General features: G+C 44.8%; 1 protein-coding gene across 1 annotated transcript; it reads left to right on the forward strand.

Moving 5' to 3' along the window:
* The first annotated feature begins 20,297 nt into the window (after window positions 1-20,297).
* Window positions 20,298-21,990, forward strand: LOC136516572 (uncharacterized). Its single transcript, XM_066509998.1, has 4 exons — window positions 20,298-20,551; window positions 20,712-20,853; window positions 21,178-21,292; window positions 21,969-21,990. Exons 1-3 carry the CDS (start codon window positions 20,416-20,418, stop codon window positions 21,245-21,247), a joined length of 348 nt encoding a protein of 115 aa, XP_066366095.1. The 5' UTR covers window positions 20,298-20,415; the 3' UTR covers window positions 21,248-21,292; window positions 21,969-21,990.
* Window positions 21,991-22,253: the final 263 nt, after the last annotated feature.

Below are 22,253 nucleotides of genomic sequence, written 5' to 3' on the forward strand. Positions count from 1 at the left end.
CTGAAAATAGGTTCTAGTTTCAAAGACGAAAGTTTTAAGAGGCCCGCCTATATTAATCAATTTCTCAAAGGCAGATTATCTCCTAAAATGAATTGGCCGCCTTCAAAGTTCATTAGGTATTTATGGAGATATGTACGAGTTTTTGTTGTCTCTATAAATAAAAGTTGTTGCTTCCTAAAATCAATTTTGTGCTCTCTCCATTCCAAATATATAAGATGTTTTGGTTTTTCTAGATACATTGATTTTATTATGTATGTACACATAAATGTATATCTGGATGCATAACAAAATCTATGTATCTAGAAATGACAAAATGTCTTATTATTTGGAATGGAGGGAGTAATAGTCAATGCAGTTAACCAAGCACATATTTTTACATTTTAAACCAATCACGACCATAACACTGCATAGTTTCCTGTGAAGCAAACTAAACAACAGTGAGTTGTATAGCCTTGTCTAAGTTAATGATACGCTGCATACAGCCTAAATGCAGTATAATACTAGTGCGAGCAACTAATCAGGTCCTAAAAAAGTCTAGGATTAGATGGAGAAGTATATTATTAGAGAAGCATGAAAATAGTGATAGAAACCTTCCACAGCCGACTATTTCCTCTTTATATAAAGAGCGTAATTCACTGCACCGGAAAGCTGCAGCAACTACGGCCTTTTCAATACAGCAGATACATATTTTTTTTTCTTTTTTGAAAACAAGCTAAGAGCATCTTCGAAAGCACAGAAGAGTCTCCTAGTACAGGAATTTTGACAATTTCTACTCGATAAAACAGGACCCGTTCACGGAAGCCGGGTGCGTGGCATGCTTCACTGGCAATTATTTTTGCGCCGACATGTGGCCCCGCAGGCCCGCACTCTCTGTGCCCCGTGCGTCTGCAAGCTCGTCCATCCTCAATCAAGAAAAAAAAAAAGGCTGCTGCCCCGCCCACGAGCCCTGCTCCTGACGCCAGGATTTTTAATTTTTTTTGTCATCCTTACCTATGACGCTCCGCCACTTTTATACGCGCTCCTACACAATTGTTATCGTAAACAGTGAGCCTCCTACGTTTTTGCTATTTTTACTGACATGGCACGTCAGGTGGGCACGCTAGCGTAGCAGTGAGGCTGAGAAGGCCTACCGAGCGTACAAAATGACCTAATTACCCCCGTTGCTTCTCTCTCTACTCGCTGTCGACGAAATATGATCGGCAGTCTACCTAGGGGTATGCTCAATGTAGTAGATTATCGGCAGACAGGTGCGCAAGCTACGAACGAGATGGTGACGCAAGACAGACACGAGGTTTTATCTAGGTTCGGCCGCCGTGAAGGCGTAATACCTACGTCCTACGTCTGATTGTATTGCTATGTATAAATGAGATGATTTTTGAGAGGGGTCCCCTGCTCGCCTTATATAGTCTGGGGGTAGGGTTACAGATCTGGAAACTAATCCCAACTAGTTACAATTGCCATAGGTGGCCGGATAAGGATTCCTATTCTAACCGACCAGGATCTTGCTTGATCTCCAAGTCTGCCTTGATTCCTTGCGCGGGACTCCGAGCGGATTAGCTGGGCCGCGCGTCGTCTTCTAGTGGGTCGGACCCCTGGTCTGGGCCGGTCCAAACCTAGCCGTAAGGGTATAGGGGTTAATACCTCCACAGCTAGTCCCCGAGCACCATGTATTATGTTGCGACACGCCGTTTGATCTTCTTTGGCTAATGCAGTCTGTCTTCATGTCATCTCCAACTGGTTGAAACATTGACCAAGCAAATGTGTCAGTATTCTGGTTAGCACAGAGAGCAGTAGACCACGATTATAGCCGAAGATTCCAATTGTCCGAAGAATGCATGGTGCTCTAAAGAAAAAAAGAAAAAGATTTCTTTCCTGATCAAGTGTGCCCACTTGTATTTATAAAAAGAGATGTAAGTGATCTTTGTACAGTAGTAATTATGGCCAACAGTCAGAGCATAGGAGTTGATAAAATAAGCACATTCACCGCAAGGTGAAGTGTGCCCACTTAGCCCCCGAGCCTGGTAGTAGGTGACGTAGACACGTGGTGCCAGAGTCTAAAAAGAAATCCTAGTTAAGTTGAGAATCCAATCGTCGTACAAGCGATACGAGCTGCACCGATAGGTGCATCGTACCGATGTAGTCCCCGAGCTTGTTGGAAGGCGAGGTATCAGCCTTGTAGCAAGGTTTAAGTGAGAAAAAATACATGCCTCTCAACTGTATGTGAGTACAAATCACATATAGCCGAGGAGAGCGGTCCCCGAGCAATGGTCGGAGAGTGGTCGGGGTAGTCCCCGAGCGCAGCATGGGGAAAACGACGAATCCCTGAGAATAACTATAGTCGGGACAGTCCCCGAGCACAAAGGTAGTCGGGACAGTCCCCGAGCACGAGGGCGGTCGAGACAGTCCCGAGCACGAGAGTGGTCGGAACAGTCCCCGAGCACAAGGATAGTCGCGATAGTTCCCGAGCACGAGAGTGGTCGGGACAGTCCCCAAGCACAAAAAGTGTGGCAAAAAACCATATGTATCTTCAAGCCAACCGGCGAAGCATATGGTCTCGACCAGCCAGGCATCGGCGGGGCCATCTTCTTCAACTCGATCAATGCCAGAGTCCCCGAGACCCAAGCACGATGTTAGGCCCAGCGAGCAGCAGGCGTCGCGTGCCCCGACCAGCCAATAGTGTAGGCTATAGCTGTAGAAGAAGATGTGGTTCGGTTATTGTAAACTTGGACCTTTTCAGGCAAGCTTGTAATAACGTACTTGTATATCAACATAAGCTTGTTTGTTTTGTAGAAAACGTGTTTAAGCTCAGATATCGTGTTGATGTAACTAAGTTAGAACGTGTTGGCGTTCTGTTTAGTTGTACCAGTTTAGTCGACACGTCATCCTGAAAGATTTGTATGGCCCTGGTTTGTCTTGCGGTCGGAGTGTGAGGTGCGTAGCTTGTGCACACGTAGAAACACACAAGTCAAACCAGAGAGCACCTACCGATCACCCGTAGTGTAGAGAGCGGATCCCATGCACGCGTTGGGAGGAACCGGAGACAGTGCCTGCTCCGAGAACCCGAGAAGGAATGGTGGTCAGTTTTAACTGGTAGAGTTAGAATAACAATAGACTTTGAAGTGACACATTAGAGTGGTCGGAGAAATCATAATAGCCTTATTGAAATAAATCAAAAGTACAAGAGGGGTATATATCTTAGTAGCTAAGCATAGAAACGCCTAAGCTTGTCGATGTGCCAGGAATAGGGTACGTCTGTGCCGTCTAGGCGAGCTAACCTGTAAGATATAGGGCGTGTAACCTCCTTGATCATGAATCGTTATTCCCATGGGGTTGTGAGTTTGTGGACACCAGCCTGATTCGTCTTCTACTTCAGGACCAGGACCCCAACCACGAAGAACCGCTCCTTGACGTTCTTGTTGTAGTACTTGCGCAAAATAGCAAGGTATTTGGCTGTACGTACGCAAGAATCGAGCCGCTTCTCTTCTGCACTATTCACTTCTAGCTCCCGCACTTCATTGGCCTTGTCTTTGTCGAAGTTCTCTACCTGTGCTGATCTGAAGGCTATATCTGCTGGGAGCACTGCCTCAGCGCCATAAACCATAAAGTATGGTGATACGCCGATATTGTGACTGGGCTGGGTTCTGAGACCCCAGACCACGGATGGTAACTCTTTGAGCCATCTTTCAGGAGCTTTGTTATTCTCTCTGTACATCCTCTTCTTAAGTGCGTCCAGGACCATACCATTTGCTTGCTCGACCTATCCATTAGCTCTAGGGTGTGCCACCGAGACGTATTTTACTACTATGCTCCTTTCATCGTAGAAGTTCCAAAAAGCGTTCCCGGTGAACTGAGTACCCAGATGAGTGATGATGCTGTTGGGTATGCCAAAGCGGTGGATGACCTAGTCGAGGAACGCGACAGCCTTTTCTGAAGATGCCTTGACCAGGGGCATGTACTCTATCCACTTGGAGAATTTGTCGATCAGCACAAAGACGCATGTAAATTTTCTAGGGGCCGGTTTGAAAGGCCTGATCATATCCAGTCCCCAGCATGCGAAGGGCCAAGAGGCTAGTATAGTCTAAATCTCATGTGCTGGTACGTGGATTCTCTTGGTGAAAAACTGACAACCTTCACAACGGCAGACTAGCTTCTCTGCATCGGCTATGGCTGATGGCCAATAGAACCCTACTCGGAAAGCCTTGCCGACCAGCGTTCTCGAGGCCGCGTGGTTGCCGCAGGAGCCAGAGTGGATTTTGTCTAGGAGATGTTCACCATCCTCCTGGGTTATACACTTCATTAAGATTTCCTCCTTCACGTTCTTGCGCCACAATTTGCCATCGACGAGCAGATACTGCTTACTACGACGAATCAGGCATTTGTTTTCTGTCCGATCGGTGTAACCGCTACCATCTGTCAGGTACTTGATGAAAGGTACTCTCCAGTCGGGCTTCTTAGTGGTCGAAGGTGGTTTGGTGGTGTTTGACGCTGGAACCGTAGCCACCAATGGCTGGTCTGGAGGCTTGTCGACCACGGGATCTTCTTCTTTGATGGAGGGCGTGAGCAGGTCTTGAACAAATACGCCATGTGGGACTTTGGCTCGGGATGATCCTAACTTTGACATCGCATCTGCTGCTTGATTTTTGTCCCGGACCACATATGTGTACTCGATGCCATAGAACTTGCCTTCTAGCTTTCTGATCGCTTTGTAGTATGCGTCCATCTTTTCGCTGGTCGTATCCCAGTCCTTGTTGAGTTGGTTGATGACCAGAGCCGAGTCTCTATAGACATAGAGACGCTTGACACCGAGCTTGACCGCAATGTGCAGACCGTGTAGGCATGCTTCGTACTCGACGATGTTATTAGACGCCAGGAAATAAATCCTGAGGACATATCGGAGCTGCTCCTTGGATGGTGATACAAAAAGGACTCCTGCTCCTGTGCCGTCGATGTTGAGAGAGCCGTCGAAGTACATCTTCCAATACTCGGTGGGCCCCTGAGTGGCAGGTGTGCTTAAGTTTGTCCACTCGACGATAAAATCGACAATTCTCCATCGTATGGTTTGACTTGGGATGGAGCTGGCAGGGTCCTTTCAATGCTTTGGCGTAGTCTTCTTCGTAGTTGCGACATCCGCCATCTTTTTTAACGATGTTGACTTCGCCGTCATCTTCCCGAGCACGCTTGTCCCTGTAATCGTCACGGCGATTACGCCGCTGATTACGCTGGTCGTGGTGGTCGCGAAAATCGTTGCGCTGGTTGCGACGATCAAAATTGTCGTTCCGACCACGGTTACACGGTAGTCATCGCAGTGTGGGGGTGGTCGGAGCGTGGAACCCTTGCTGCTTCTTTGATGATTATCTTTTTAGCATCATCGGCGTCCGCATATTTTTTAGCAGTAGCTAGGAGCGCTGTGACCGATTCAGGTCTTTTGTGGAGGAGCTTGTCCCTTAGGGCATCGTGGAAGTGGAGACCAATGATGAAAGCTTCGATTGCCTCATTGTTAGAGATTGATGGGACCTTGATGCGCATCTCTGAGAAGCATCGGATGTACTCGCACAGTGGCTCGTCTTTGCGATCTCGAATCCACTGCAGATCATATTTGTTGCCAGGTTGTTCGTAAGTAGCAATGAAGTTGTCGATGAATGCTTGCTTGAGCTCTTGCCAAGAATTAAAGTAGTTTGCCAGCAAGCTGACCAGCCATTGGTGGCCTGCATGGCCTGACGGCGACTGGGAAGTAATTAGACATGGCGTGCTCATCAGCCATGGCTGATCTGCACGCGGTTTCGTAGAGCATGACCCATAACTCGGGGTTCTCCTTGTCATCATACTTCTAGAGTTTTTCGAGCTTGAAGTTTTTTGGCCACACGACTTGGCGAAGGTGAGGAGTAAACTGCTTCAAATTCGGAGGACTGTGGGTAGTATCATATTCCATACGGCGATAGCTTTTGTGGGATGCACGATCGTTGGCTCTTTGGTTAATGCGATCGCACAGATCGCGTTCTCCGAGGGAATGGCAGAGATCATTATTGCCATCACGGTGATCCTGATTGCCACCCTGGTTGACCCCGCGACTGCGGTTATCACGGCGATTGTCGCGGTTGTCTCATCAATTATCGTCCCGGTTGTTGTGGCGGTTGTCGTCCCGGTAGTCGCAACGGTTGTCGTCCCGGTAGTCGCGGTGGTTGTTGTCCCGGTAGTCGCGGCAGTTGTCGTCCCGACCACCATCATGACCACCGTTTCTGCCTTGACGGTTGTTTGGTGGGTCATTGTTGTGTGAGCCACGTTGATTGGGTGGCTGTGGGTGACTTGAGTACTGGCGATTGCGGCTTGATTCGACTGAGACGGACGGAGTCCGGGCTTGGTTTGCAATCTCTGCGGTTTGGGCTATAGCAGCCATCAGGTAGGCTTGTACATCATCACGAATTGCCTGGATTTCCGAGGTATTGGGTAGTCGTTGCATTGTCGCCATAGCAACAACTACGTTGGCGCTTGGAGTCCTGAAGACCTGCTTTTCCCCTACCCTATTGAAAGTGCATCTAGCCCTTTAGTCAGTTTTGGATGATTGATTGACAACGTGATTAAAGAACTAACCTGTTTGCTAAGTGTGGACAGGTAATATGTTATCTCACAGGTACTTAATGAAAGCCAAAATGATGTGTTATTGTGTAAACAATCTAGTTCAAGCACAAGACAACAATGCAAATAGAATTCATGCAAAGGCTTATTTATTGTGGGATTTTCATGTTCTATGTGAAAGCAAGCTTGTAAGAATTAATTAATGAGACATAAGGGATTGCATATGGATTGGTCTCATATTTGAAGCTTGCTAAATTGAAATGAAAAAGATAATAATACATATGAATGAATGATTCAACACAAGATGTGACTTAATGGCTTGAGATGGTGAAGATAGCAAGGAAAGGCTTCGAGGTACTAAGCAAGGGTGAAGGGCAAGCGACGGCTTGGCGGCCGAAGAACCTAGCTAGGGTGAAGAAGAAAGTACTTGCATTTAGTTGAGGTACTAATCAAGCTAAGATGGTCATATTGATGTGAAGGATCAAATCTATATTGGACAAGTTGATTAAAGTGACTTGATGCATTTGGAGTTATTCATATTTGATGAATGGAATCAAGTCACATGCTCAAGATGGCTATGCTCAAGTGAAAAGATCAATATTGACATGTTGGCACCCTCACTTGATGAAGATTGAAAGACACGGCATCAATTTAAAGAAGATCAACTCAAAAGGTTTAATTTTGTTTTCCTTTTGATCTTGAGTTAATAGGTATGCCGTACTATTAAGAGGGATGCAAGTTTAGGTGGTCTGAGGAAGATAGAGTGCTCAAGCATAATAATTAAATTAAAAGAGAGACACTCTAGCACTTCACGAGCACATAGAATAATTTTCTGTGACTGTCGGTGTCGGAAGTCCCGACGTAAGCCGGAACTCCCGACAGTCGGAAGTCATGACTCTTGCCGGAAGTGCTGACTCCCAGTCACTGCCTGTGCGATGACTGTGGACGTCGGAAGTCCCGACGTGAGTCGGAACTCCCGACAGTCGGAAGTCCCGACCCAAGCCGGGAGTCCCGGCATCAATGGTTCTACTGACCTGCTGACTGTGCACGTCGGAAGTCCCGACGTTCGTCGGAAGTTCCGACCGTCGGAAGTCCCGACGTTCGTCGGAAGTCCCGACGTTGGCTATCTCGAGTGGACTTTGACCTCGCATGAACAGTGTTTTCTTCATACGTCGGAAGTCCCGAGATCTGCGTCGGAACTCCCGACGTAGATCTGAACGGTTAGATTTTGCCTTGGAGTATATATACCCCTCTCCTCATTTCTAACCGTGGCCCACTCATTTCATTGCAACGAAGACTCGGCCAAAACAGCCCCCAAGCATTCTAGGCTCCCCTCTCTTCACTCCTTTGCTCCCAACTTCAATTCCTAAAGGGTTTGAGTGATTAGGGAGTGGATTGAGTGAGAAAAACACTTTGAGCAAGCTTGAGCACTTGATTTCTTCGTCAAGCCAGTTTGATTTGCATTTGTTACTCTTGGGGATTTCCCCCTAGCCGGCTAGGCGTCGCCCAAGAGCTTCCATCTTATGGAAGAGCCTTGGGAAGTTTGTATTACCCTTGTTTTCTAGTGAAGAAACTCAAGTGACCTTTGTGGTATCCTTGAGTGAGGCAAGGAGGTGGAAGAGACTCCGACCAAAGTGGTCACCTCAACAACGAGGATGTAGGAGCTCCTTTGTGGGGCTACCGAACCTCGGGATAAATTCTTGTCTCCCGCGTGCTTGTTGTTGTTGTGATTTGCTCGAAATTACTTGTATTTGGTTGTCTCCCTCTCTCTAGCTATTTCTTAGGGTTTGGGACTCGATCTACGGAGTGGTGGCTTATCAACGTCAAGAGAGTGACCCAACACCTTACCTTACCACTAGGAAGTGGGTTTGTAAGTCATCGGCATCACAAAGTTCATTTTAGCACTTGTAGTTCATTTCCCGTAGGGGTCGGAAGTGCTGACAGTTTGCGTTGGAAGTTCTGACCTAAACTGTAGGGACTTCTGACACGTCGGAAGTTCTGACCCAAACGTCGGGACTTCTGACACGTCGGAAGTTCTGACCCAAACTGTCGGGACTTCCGACATTAACTGACTAGTGCATTTTGATTCAACTCTTTGGTTGCCGCTGTTTGGCTCCCTAAGTTTATCTAGTATCTTTTATACACTTTGTGGCTAACTTGTGAGGGGTTATATTACTCTGATTTGGAGTTTCCATTTTGGAAACTCCTATTACTAATCGTTTCCGCTTTTAAAGGTGTTGATTTTTCAGAAACGCCTATTCACCCCCCTCTAGGTGACATCCTAGATCCTTTCAATTGGTATCAGAGCAAGGTTCTCACCTAAAGCTTCACCGCCGTGAGAAAAGGATGTCGACGCCTATCGAGTTGGAGCCGATGCTTCTCCAAAATGATGGTTCAAACTTTCTACCTTGGTCAATTCATGTACTCAATGCTTTTAGAAAGATTAGTCCTCTTGTTGAGCATATTGTGTTTGCAAGCATACCTCTTCCTATAGTTGATTGGAGCAACTATAAGAATTTATCAAAAGAGGAAGAAATATGCGTGCAACTCAATGCTCAAGCTATTAATATCATTTTGAGTACATTGAGTGCAGAGGTTCAAGATGAGGCAATATTCAATGGACAACCACCTCCGGAGAGTGCTCATCTCATTTGGACCAAACTCATTGAGTTATATGGAAAATCCAAATGCGATGATGCACTTGAGGTCGAGTCAATGGAAAATATGTCCATTATGTCTTCATGCAGCGAAGAAGCCTCACAAGATCTCAAGAGCACTGAGCCAGAGCAAGAGGTGCAAGCCGAGGTGACTGTGATGTCTGCAAGCGCATGCCGGACGTGTCCGGTATCCCTACCAGACACGTTCGGTATGGCCGAGGCCGTTAGACAGCAGACAGTCTGTGATGATGAGGCTCAAGCCCGGTGGCGGCCAAGTGATGAGTCAACCTCAGTATCTCATGATACTCATCACTTGTGTCTCATGGCCAAGAAAAGCAAGAAGAAGGCTAGCAAGAAAGATCAAGCCAAGGAGATAGCACGAGTAGATGATCAAGAAGAGAGTGATATTGAAATTGAAGATAGCTACACTCTTGATTATCTAAGCAACAAAGACAAGCTCATTCTCATGAAGCTAGTTGAGAAGAATGATGAGCTAGAGGAAGAGAATGAGAAACAAGAGCAATCTCTTCAAAATCAAGAAAAGTTTCTCATCTCCAAATTGCAAGAGCTAAAGGGCATAAATGAGAGGTATGAAAAATTATCAATTGAGCATGCTTTAATTACTAACTCCTCTTCTAGTGTTTCACAACTAGAGAAGGAAAACTTTGAGCTCAAGGCAAAATTAGATGAACTCTCAAGCAAATATAATGTGCTACAAGCAAACTATGTTCATCTCAAGTGCTCTCATGAAGAATTAGTAGAATCAAGCATCATGCTTGAGGTGGCTCATGAGGTTGTGATTACAATGGTAAAATCATCTCAACCTCCTACTCACACACTCACTCGTACACAATCTCAATTGAATATTTCTTGTGCTAATGAGTGTGCTTCTCAAGCAAGCCAATCTTCGATTGAGCAAAAATTTATAGAAAACATAGAGCTCAAAGAAGAGGTGAAAAGATTAAAGAAAGATGTGATTCGATTGAAGGGTAAGGAGAAAGCACAACCTTCTCAAGATAACCGTGATAACATGGTGAAGAAGCTTGAGAAGGGTTCAAACCTTGCTTCCTTCAAAACCCAACAAAGGAATCACATTTCAAGCAAGGCCAACACAACCAAGAGCAAGAAACATGGAAAAAGTATGTGCTATGGTTGTGGATTGTATGGACATGAGTGGGCTACGTGTCCACATAAGAATTGGGCCGACAAGGTTGAAGCCGCCACTCAAAAGGCTTCAATCAAGGAGGCCAAGCAAGTGAAGAGTGATGGACAAAGCGCTTGTCTCATGAGCAAGAAATTGGGGCATCCTACCAAGAAATGCCCAATATATCAAGAGTCAAGAAAGGTAGCCCAAGTTGCAACAAGAAGATGCTATGGATGCAATAAGATGGGCCACAAGGTTGATAGATGTCCATACAAGCAAAACAAGCATAAAGCAAACAAAGGTCGCATATGCTATGCTTGTAAAAGAAAGGGGCATCTAAGCTATGATTGCCCAAATGGTAACATCCCTAAGCCGAACACATTTGTTTATGATAATATGCTTAGGAAGACCACAAAAGGAGTTAGCACTAGCAAGGTGATGTGTTCACCACAAACTAGTACTAAGGCCATTTGGGTGCCTAAGCACTTGTTGACTAACCCAAAAGGACCCAACAAGAGTTGGGTACCAAAATGTGCTTAGGTTGATAATGTAGGTACTTGGTGGTGAGATGAAAGCTTCGGGGTGGTTGAGCAAGTAAATTGAAAATATTCACTCAATCTATCAATCAATTCTTATCATAATCTCATATATGGTTGACCCGAAGATAAATCAATGACCATATCATTTACTTCATCTCTACCATTGGTAACAAGTATCTAAAGACCTTATAGGATAGCCACTTTGTGTTTAGTGCTCAATGGCTCACAAATAAGCATATTTGTGAAATAATTGGAAGTGACTAATTAGTTTTATTTAATCATTATCATATTTGCCATGTGATGCTTTTAATGGCTCTCTAGTAGAGCAATGCATTTGTTCAGATGCAGGCATACAAGAAGTACTAGAGCTAAAACGAAGAATCACAAGCAGCGCTTCAATTGTTTCTGTCCTATGCCAACCAGACATGTCCGGTATGGCCAAGGCAGAAAGGAAAAGTGTTTATGTTCTTCACATGCCGGACATGTCCGGTATGTCTACCGGACGTGTCTGGTATGGCAGGAACCAGAGCACTAATTGGGATGTAATTGAGGTTTGATCCATACGATTTCATATATCCTTAATTTGCTCAGAAGCTTGTGATCTATCAAACCTAAGTGGGTTGTGAGTATGTCTCAATGAAATTTAAATATGGCAAATTACTTTGTGTTGGTCAAAATAGAAAATTAACTCCCAAATTCTTAAAAGAATAAAGTGCTTGTTGAAAGTCATTCAAATTACTTGTGGTACTTATTTAGGGGGAGCTTAGTTTCTATTTTGCACCTTTGTGGACTAACAAATCTATCTAGTATTATTTGTAGTCCTTTGGATGAAAATTGATTTCATATATGGTATGATTATTTGACAAGTGAGGTCAACATGATGTTGTCATGCCATGTATTATCTCAGTGGTGATATTGTGGGTTCAAGGCAAAGGTATGTATTTACATACATGCATTGTAAGTGCATCTAAGGCCCTTTATATGTTAGTGTGTGCATTTGTGTGATATAGGATAGATGTTTTTTCAAAATCCCTAACTAGCATGTGTAGGTGGTGTGGTTTTTTTTTTTGAAAATCATGTGGTTTTGGGTCTTTGTGACCTAGTCATGTCATATTGTGATTATTGCTACCCTTGGTTGATTATTTGCCTAATCACATGTGACATGGTTCTCTCAAGTCCATAAAAATCCCTATGTCCGTCTAAATTCTCTCTCAAGTTTTTGAAAATCATAAATTTGCCAAATATTCGTAAAAGAGAAAATCAATTCTTGGCTAATTCATGTCCCCTAAGTGAGAATCCTAAGCCTATTTCAATTGATGCAAATATTATGCCTAGGAAGGTTTGTTATTGTACCTTATTGGTTAGTATTGCAAAAATTCCGCTATTCATACTAAGGCTATGCCTAAGTATGTTGCATCTAACATGAGAGGACCCAAACTAGTTTGGGGTACCATCGAAAAGTGGATGATCGTTTGTAGGTACCATGGCATTGGAGACTTGATTCAATGAAATTATTATTGTTCATCTTATGTTGAGTCAAGTATTAAAACCTAGTGCAATTCTATCCCAATGCCAAGTCAAAATTGATTGAAGTCCATATGCTATCAACATACAAGTGTCATATTCAAGTTGTGGGAATTTATTGATGTATTTGAAGGCCTGCAAATAAGTGGAGTTGCAGCTTGCAAAGATGATCATAAGCTATCAAAGTATATCTCTTGTTGATCAAAGTTTATTTGGGTGCATGAGTTAATTGAATTGGATATATATATGCATATGTTGCTTGCTATGAGATGTTTGAATGGATTAAATGCTTAAGTAATCAAGTTTGAAGTTGGTTTGATTGGATATGTTCATAAGATTTCTTCTAGTAAGTGGTTTGAATGGACATATGTCTTGTGAGAGTATTCAAACAAGTTGATTTCAAGTTTGGTTCAATTTGGAGAAAAATAGCTCAATTATTGAAATCTGTCCAATATTGAAAATCTGAGCTAGCAGTGATCATTGACATGTTTGAGCAACCAAATCTATTTGTATTGGCTTGAAACTTGGTCTGCATGCTCTACACTTATGGTATTAGTTGCTGTGCAAATTTCATGAGATTTGGATAAGTGATACTTTGGATTTGGAGTAGATCTTGTCAGCTATAGTGCAGCAGTTTTCAGCATGTAGCAGTGTGGAAAGATATGAAATCTGGTAGCAATATAGAAGTCAAAAGAAGCTAAAATTTTTACAGCTACTAGAAGGCTTAGTGTGTCACATCTTCACCAAATTTTGTGGTTTTTGGATATGTACTTTGGGAGATATGATTTATTCTTTGAAGAGTACAGAATCTGCCAGGAAAGTGACAATTATTAGATTGATCAAAAGTCACTTAGATTCAAAGGTCCTCAAATTAGAATCATATCTATAAGTGATTGAGGTACCTATGTTTTGGTTTTGGTTTGAGATAGAAGCATGACAAATGATGAGTACAAGACAATTTGTTTGAAGAGTGTATCTGGTACACATTTGGTACTCAAGCTAGAGATCAAGACCAAGATGAAGATGAAGATGGAGTTTAAGTTCTAGTGATAATTGGAGATCTTTTGATAGAAAGAAAAGGACTTAAACAAGTAGAAAGAAAAGGACTTAAAGAAGGATTCAAAGTTATTCATCAAATTAAGTCCAACAATATGGATCAATCAAACAAAATCTTTCAAGTGGATCAAGTGATTTTCTTTTAAGTTATTTCAAGTGAGTATCAATGATGGTTCTTTGGAGAGAGGTCACTTTATCCTAGGCTTGGATGGCTAAAATCAAAGTGGTAATCTAAAGGGACATTTGAGGTACTTGGTTGAAGAAAATCAAGAGATTGGTCTAGAAAGCAAGCAACACCCAAAAGAGAACAAGTCATGAAATTTTAAGTGGTATTACAAGTGGTGCATCTTTTTAGTTCTCTCAAGCAAGCAATGATCAAAGAAGAAGCAAGCCAACCACAACAAGAAGAGTGCACTTGATCATTAGTGATTCTCAATTCATATGGGTGAAGAATAGGAATTCAAAGAATTGGTATCTATTGGTCTTCACCAAGCTTATAATTGGACTTCATGGTGCTATTGGAGAAATGAATTGAAATCTATATGACTATCTTCCTCTCCAATATAGCAAAGGTATCATTGTATTGTGCATGATCATTTTTCATCCCTTACTAGTATGCGGTTAGTGCATATAGTACATGCTTATAGGATCATGCATTATAAATGAAAATTTTTTGATTCATAGACTACCACTATTGCTTGAATGATTATATGATCTAGTGGTTAGTGTATGAGTTTGTTCATGAGCTAGTAAACCCATGTACTTGATCTATTTTGAATTGCAAACAAGTGACAAGTGCAACCTCTTTAACATGACAAAAGGGGAGAGTTTAATACAAAGGGAGAGATTAGTACAAAGTTTGAACCTTAAGCACCCTTTGTGCTTTGTATGACAGCTTGTAGCCCCTTTGTCCTTAGTATGTCATTGTTGGACCTTTGTGGTGATAGATGACAAAGGGGGAGAGAGACTGATTAAAGCTTCAGGATAGTCTCATTTGCTTATCTTTGTACCTGAAGATATGTACTGCAGGCTGTCGTTTCTTGTTTTTGAGCTTCATTGATGTATCTTGGATTTGAGATAGATTGTATCATGTGAGAGATGAGACTCACTTATGCTTTATCTATGTATCTCTTGAGATATGATCTTTTTTATATATCGGTGGTTTCTGGACTTGAGAAAATGTGTAATGAGTGCTATGTGTGAATTACATGTGTTATATTTATTTTCATAAGGACTATGCATGCTAGAATGAAAATATTTGATGTGATGCCTTTATATTTATTCTTGTGTGATATATCTTGTCATATGCATCACGGTTTAACTTTGTCACACACATGCACCCCACGGATGCAATGATTTAGGGGGAGTCTCCTATATGTTTTAGTATGTGCAATTGACATTTGAGGTCATTTTGTGAATTCTAATCATAAGCACATATTAAGGGGGAGCCTCTCATAAATTATTGAACTCAAAAGTTTAAATGTTTATATCATTTTGTAAGCTTTAATCAAGTTGTCATCAATCACCAAAAAGGGGGAGATTGAAAGTGCATCTAGCCCTTTAGTGAGTTTTGGATGATTGATTAACAATGTGATTAAAGAACTAACCTGTTTGCTAAGTGTGGACAGGTAATAGGTTATCTCACAGGTACTTAATGAAAGCCAAAATGATGTGTTATTGTGTAAACAATCTAGTTCAAGCACAAGACAACAATGCAAATAGAATTCATGCAAAGGCTTATTTATTGTGGGATTTTCATGTTCTATGTGAAAGCAAGCTTGTAAGAATTAATTAATGAGACATAAGGGATTGCATATGGATTGGTCTCATATTTGAAGCTTGCTAAATTGAAATGAAAAAGATAATAATACATATGAATGAATGATTCAACACAAGATGTGACTTAATGGCTTGAGATGGTGAAGATAGCAAGGAAAGGCTTCGAGGTACTAAGCAAGGGTGAAGGGCAAGCGATGGCTTGGCGGCCGAAGAACCTAGCTAGGGTGAAGAAGAAAGTACTTGCATTTAGTTGAGGTACTAATCAAGCTAAGATGGTCATATTGATGTGAAGGATCAAATCTATATTGGACAAGTTGATTAAAGTGACTTGATGCATTTGGAGTTATTCATATTTGATGAATGGAATCAAGTCACATGCTCAAGATGGCTATGCTCAAGTGAAAAGATCAATATTGACATGTTGGCACCCTCACTTGATGAAGATTGAAAGACACGGCATCAATTTAAAGAAGATCAACTCAAAAGGTTTAATTTTGTTTTTCTTTTGATCTTGAGTTAATAGGTATGCCGTACTATTAAGAGGGATGCAAGTTTAGGTGGTCTGAGGAAGATAGAGTGCTCAAGCATAATAATTAAATTAAAAGAGAGACACTCTAGCACTTCACGAGCACATAGAATAATTTTCTGTGACTGTCGGTGTCGGAAGTCCCGACGTAAGCCAGAACTCCCGACAGTCGGAAGTCATGACTCTTGCCGGAAGTGCTGACTCCCAGTCACTGCCTGTGCGATGACTGTGGACGTCGGAAGTCCCGATGTGAGTCGGAACTCCCGACAGTCGGAAGTCCCGACCCAAGCCGGGAGTCCCGGCATCAATGGTTCTACTGACCTGCTGACTGTGCACGTCGGAAGTCCCGACGTTCGTCGGAAGTTCCGACCGTCGGAAGTCCCGACGTTCGTCGGAAGTCCCGACGTTGGCTGTCTCGAGTGGACTTTGACCTCGCATGAACAGTGTTTTCTTCATACGTCGGAAGTCCCGAGATCTGCGTCGGAACTCCCGACGTAGATCTGAACGGTTAGATTTTGCCTTGGAGTATATATACCCCTCTCCTCATTTCTAACCGTGGCCCACTCATTTCATTGCAACGAAGACTCGGCCAAAACAGCCCCCAAGCATTCTAGGCTCCCCTCTCTTCACTCCTTTGCTCCCAACTTCAATTCCTAAAGGGTTTGAGTGATTAGGGAGTGGATTGAGTGAGAAAAACACTTTGAGCAAGCTTGAGCACTTGATTTCTTCGTCAAGCCGGTTTGATTTGCATTTGTTACTCTTGGGGATTTCCCCCTAGCCGGCTAGGCGTCGCCCAAGAGCTTCCATCTTGTGGAAGAGCCTTGGGAAGTTTGTATTACCCTTGTTTTCTAGTGAAGAAACTTAAGTGACCTTTGTGGTATCCTTGAGTGAGGCAAGGAGGTGGAAGAGACTCCGACCAAAGTGGTCACCTCAACAACGAGGACGTAGGAGCTCCTTTGTGGGGCTACCGAACCTCGGGATAAATTCTTGTCTCCCGCGTGCTTGTTGTTGTTGTGATTTGCTCGAAATTACTTGTATTTGGTTGTCTCCCTCTCTCTAGCTATTTCTTAGGGTTTGGGACTCGATCTACGGAGTGGTGGCTTATCAACGTCAAGAGAGTGACCCAACACCTTACCTTACCACTAGGAAGTGGGTTTGTAAGTCATCGGCATCACAAAGTTCATTTTAGCACTTGTAGTTCATTTCCCGTAGGGGTCGGAAGTGCTGACAGTTTGCGTTGGAAGTTCTGACCTAAATTGTCGGGACTTCTGACACGTCGGAAGTTCTGACCCAAACGTCGGGACTTCTGACACGTCGGAAGTTCTGACCCAAACTGTCGGGACTTCCGACATTAACTGACTAGTGCATTTTGATTCAACTCTTTGGTTGCCGCTGTTTGGCTCCCTAAGTTTATCTAGTATCTTTTATACACTTTGTGGCTAACTTGTGAGGGGTTGTATTACTCTGATTTGGAGTTTCCATTTTGGAAACTCCTATTACTAATCGTTTCCACTTTTAAAGGTGTTGATTTTTCAGAAACGCCTATTCACCCCCCTCTAGGCGACATCCTAGATCCTTTCACCTATCAAAGGCATTGTTGAGATCGCATGGCTGGAACCTTATGCGTCGTGCCTCCTCTTCTGCCTTGGCTTCGGCTTGTCTGCGATTAAAGCGGTCAATATTGCGTGCTTCGCGCGCTAGCCTTTCTTGTTCTATTTCGCCAACTGCCGGTGGTTCGTCATTACTGATGACATTAATCAAGTCTCCTCGCCTTGGTGGGAAGGATGGGAATCGTGGGAACCCGGGGAGTGGTCTGGGATATCCAGATCATATTCAACTTCTTCATTATCACGATGCTGAAGCTCAGTGTGGACGGAGCCAATAGATGCGATGCTGGATGGGGAGCTTGAACCGCCCTCTTGAACTATGCGGACCGATCCTTCTTGATACTCCTCAATCCGAACCATGTTGACGAAGTTGCGTGGTTTTGGCTGAGGTCGATGTATAAAACAAAGATTCGAGCAGCGTTGTATATTGTACGCGTAGTTGGAAGCAGTGTTTCACAGGCCATAGGGCTGAGCCTGGTAATTCTCCATCAAGGCTTCGCACTCGGAGAGCCGAAGACCCATTGTGGGGGCTAGTCGGCGACGAACGGAGCGCCCTTCAGGAGTAGACGTGACCACGAGATCCGTACCGAGTCGTGCAGGACGACTGTCCCGAGCTGGTCGGGTAGATCTGTTGTGGGTAGTGGTTACCTACTCGGTAGGTTGATTTTGAATCGAATCTACCAGAGCTAGGGTTTCAGCAAGCTTGGTGCTGACCTGATCGATAGAGTCGAGCAGGTCGGTGTTGTCGATCTGCCTCCCTTTGTAGCGAGGAAGCGAACGACGGGTTGTCGGTGTGGTTGAAGACGATGCTGGTGTGGCCGGAGCCAGATCCAACATGGTTGAAGCCGTAGCTGATGCTGGTGAAGCAGTGGTCGACGCAGATTAGATCTGCGCCTCCTCCATGGTCATGGCGATGAAGTTGTCGGAGCCAGTGGTCCAGGTGATCTGGCCGATGGTGAACGCGAGGCCGTTCGACGTAGCCATGGAACCGGGGATGATGACCATCTTGTTCGTCTGGAGAGCAGTACGCACACCCCTTACCTGGCGCGCCACTGTCGACGAAATATGGTCGACAGTCTACCTAGGGGTATGCTCAAGGTAGTAGATTATCGGCAGACAAGTGCGCAAGCTACGAACGAGATAGTGACGTAAGATAGACACGAGGTTTTATCCAGGTTTGGCCGCCGTGAAGGCATAATACCTACGTCCTGCGTCTGATTGTATTGTTGTGTGTAAATGAGATGATTTTTTAGAGGGGTCCCCTGCCCGCCTTATATAGTCTGGGGGCAGGGTTATAGATCTGGAAACTAATCCCAACCAGTTACAATTGCCATAGGTGGTCGGATAAGGATTTCTATTCTAACCGACCAGGATCTTGCTTGATCTCCAAGTCTGCCTTGATTCCTTGCACGGGACTCCGAGCAGATCGGCTGGGCCGCGCGTCGTCTTCTAGTGGGTCGGACCCCCTGGTCCGGGTCGGCCCAAACCTAGCCGTAAGGGTATAGGGGTTAATACCCCCACACTCGCTGACGCGTGGGCCCCACACATCAGCTTTGTCTTCAACCTCCGGCCACGGATGGGAGCCAGGCACCTCCAACTTCATCTCACACCTCCAGCACCTGGATGGGAGCCAGGCACCTCTAGCTTCGTCATCCCTCCATGGCTGCCGAGCAGCCGAGGACGACGAGCAAGGCACCGCGCGCGAAGTCGATGGAGGAATTCTTGTGGCAAAGAGGGGCTGGTGGTAGCCAGCCACGAGTAGAAGCGAGGCTCTCCGGCGGAGTGCTTCGGTTGAGGTGGAAGACGCCACTACAGTCATGGAATGGCGCTGAGATGTGGATAGGTGGTCGCGGCGGGTCCTTGCGGCGCCAACGAAGGAGACGGGGAGGCGAGAGCTGCTGTGTATGTGGAGATCGGTGAGCTCGACCTCGGGACGGCAATGGCGGCGACGGCGGTGGTTCACAGCGATGGGGCGGGGGTTGCCGAACGACGAGTAGCTAGGTGAAGTCGTCATGCCACTGCGAACTCGCAGAGCCCGTTGGGAGTAGCAGAGACGGCTGGATGGGGGAGATCGATGGTGACGATGGAGCTCCGGTCATGGTCGTAGCTCCGTGCAAACTCCAATCTTCTACCCCGCCTCCGTGGAAGCTGCAAACAGGAGCAAGTGCAGAGAGCTTTTATGAGGCAGCAGCTCTGTAGCAGTACAGCCTAGGTGCCAGCGTGCCGCTCCTCCTCCCTCCGCCGCCAGAGCCCGCTCGCTGTCTGGTCGCTCGGCTTCGGGTGATGGTTGGAGGTTGAAGACAAGCTGACGTGTGGGGTTCACGCATCAACGAGTAGAGGGAGAGAAGGAACAGGGGTAAATAAGTCATTTCGCATGCTCTGTAAGTCTTTCTCATGCTGGCGTGCCATGCCAGTAAAAATGATAAAAACTTAGGTGGTTCATCGTTTACTATGGCAATTGTGTAGGAATGCGTATAAAAAAGAGAAACGAACGAGTGTCATCCGATGCAAAAATTTAAAAATCCCCCCGACGCCTCCCCTGCTGCCGCATGCCGCCGCCCGCCCGCCCGCCCCTCTCCCACCGACTTCGCCAGCCCGCCTCTGCCCAGTCACGCGGCCACGCCGCCCCGTCGCTCCAGAAGACCGGGAAAGGGGTGAGTACGCAACGGCGCTGCTAGATCTACCCCTCCTCGCTACCGGATCGAACCCTCCTCTGTCAGAAGCAGCCCGCCGTCGCCTGCAAGATGACTGCTGCAATGAGTTTGGCATTTGGCGACGCAGCTAGACCTGGACGATGGCAGAGCGGGGCGGGCTGAATGCAGCGGGCGGCGATGTCGGGGGTGCCACGGAGGCGGCGCGGAGGGCACAGTCGATGGTGCTGGCACTCGACAACAACAACGCGCGCCGCGCCGTGGACGACCACGCGGAGCTGCTGCTGCTTGGGTAGACGCCATGATGCGAGCGCAGCGCACAGCTGCGGTTCGCCGAGACTGCGGCCGCGCTGTGCTCCATGGGCAGCGCTGTCGCCTTCGCAAAGTTCAGCGTGGAGCGCTACCCCAAGGCAGCCGCCGCCGTCGGGGTCAAGGGCTTCTCCACCGTGCTCCTCTTCGTTAATGACACCGAACCTATCATGGCCTGCGCACCCGGTGAGGATGCTGCTTTGCTGGAGTGGCCGTTCATATGTTTGACTAATTGACTGAAAATTATCTGTATCTCTTGTTGACCAATTAACTGAAAATTATGTGATTGAATTCCCTAAGCATTATAACTTTGGTGATATTTGATGGCTTGAGGAAATAATTTCAGGGTACGAGACTAAAGGAGCTGTTCTCGATCATTTTGGAGCTGGTGGAGATTGGAGATGGGGAGCAGAATGCAGTTCTTGGACATGGCAGGATATTGTTGTGTCCGTTTGTTTCCTCTCCATAGTTCGATATCAGTGTGCAAGGTTGAACACCAATTTTCAGCTTATATTACTGACATTTTAGAATTCAGATAAATAGCTAAGTTTACCTATGCTCATACATTGGACTGTCAATGATCACTGTGATCCATTATTCTTCTTGTGGCAAAGAGTACAAGTTACTATGTAGCTATTACTGCAAGGATTTTTTTTATTTCCCGTTGTTTGCTTTTATATAGGTGTGATGCTTTGAACTTTGCCTAATCTATCTTTTAGCTTTGCAAACAGGTTTGATTTCTTCCAAGCATCAGCATGCGGTATACTGTTACTCATGCACTGTCCTAACCAGCTTGAATCCCTGGTGAACAGAACCATCATCTTCCCTGCCTTTACCATGAAGCAGCAGCAGAGGACCACACAGGAGGGGGATGCCAAGTAGTAGGCAAATAAGACCAATGGCAAGCGGAATCTATCACCTGTGCTGGTAACTTGTTTGCTCACCTCCTGTTTGACATCACAATATATCACAATATACCAGTGTGTCTTGTGAGTTCAATTAGTTTACCAGGAATGGCAGGACCGCAACTACATAGACCTATTGGAACTTGTTAAACATAGTGATATACTGGTATAGCACTAGACTTGCCTCAAATGTATTAAAAATATGTCTATTTGTTTGTCAGGCCAAATTAACACATTGAGGACAATAATTTGTCATGCTAAAGTTGCTTGGACTAATCAAAATCAAAATAGGGTGCAGACCAATCTTTCCCTGTGTGCTGCTGAGACTGATGATAGTTGAAATATGTCTTGGTCTGATCTAAATATTGTTAAAACTAAGAAAATGATGGCAATACAGCTAAATGCTAAGTAGTGAGATATGATCAATGATCTTTTTCACATGTTTTCTAGGGGCCTCTTCTCAGGAAAGCCACAGAGCAAATATGTTACTTCAATGACAGTGTACTTGTCCAGATCCATTTCCTGCTACTATTTACTCAAATCTCCTAGATACTTATGCCTATCTTGTCTGTGCTCTCAAGAGATTTAAGAGATTTTTAGAATAAGTCTTGAATAAAGAATTTCAATGAATTTTAATCATGTAAAATCTTTCAGATAGTTGATGTCAATAATGGAAGATCTTATTGCCGAACAAGCAGGATTGGACGAGGTGAACCAACGCACTATGGTGGAAAGGTTGAGCTTGTGTTTGATGGCGCTAATTTGATTGGTAACATTAAGCATCTCATGAATGCTGAAAACTCACTCCCCAAATGGAAGATGATTGAAAAGTACACAAATGCCGCAACAAAACTGCTTGGGCATATCAAGGAGAGGTCACTGGATGGATACTGCGAGAGGGATATGCTCATGAAGCTAGCTATGACATGTATGATGTCCTTTAAACATTATTTATTTGAGTGTGGCTCAGAATAGTATATTGT

The sequence above is a fragment of the Miscanthus floridulus genome, chromosome 17 (genome assembly GCF_019320115.1).
Source record: "Miscanthus floridulus cultivar M001 chromosome 17, ASM1932011v1, whole genome shotgun sequence".
NCBI lineage: Eukaryota > Viridiplantae > Streptophyta > Magnoliopsida > Poales > Poaceae > Miscanthus > Miscanthus floridulus.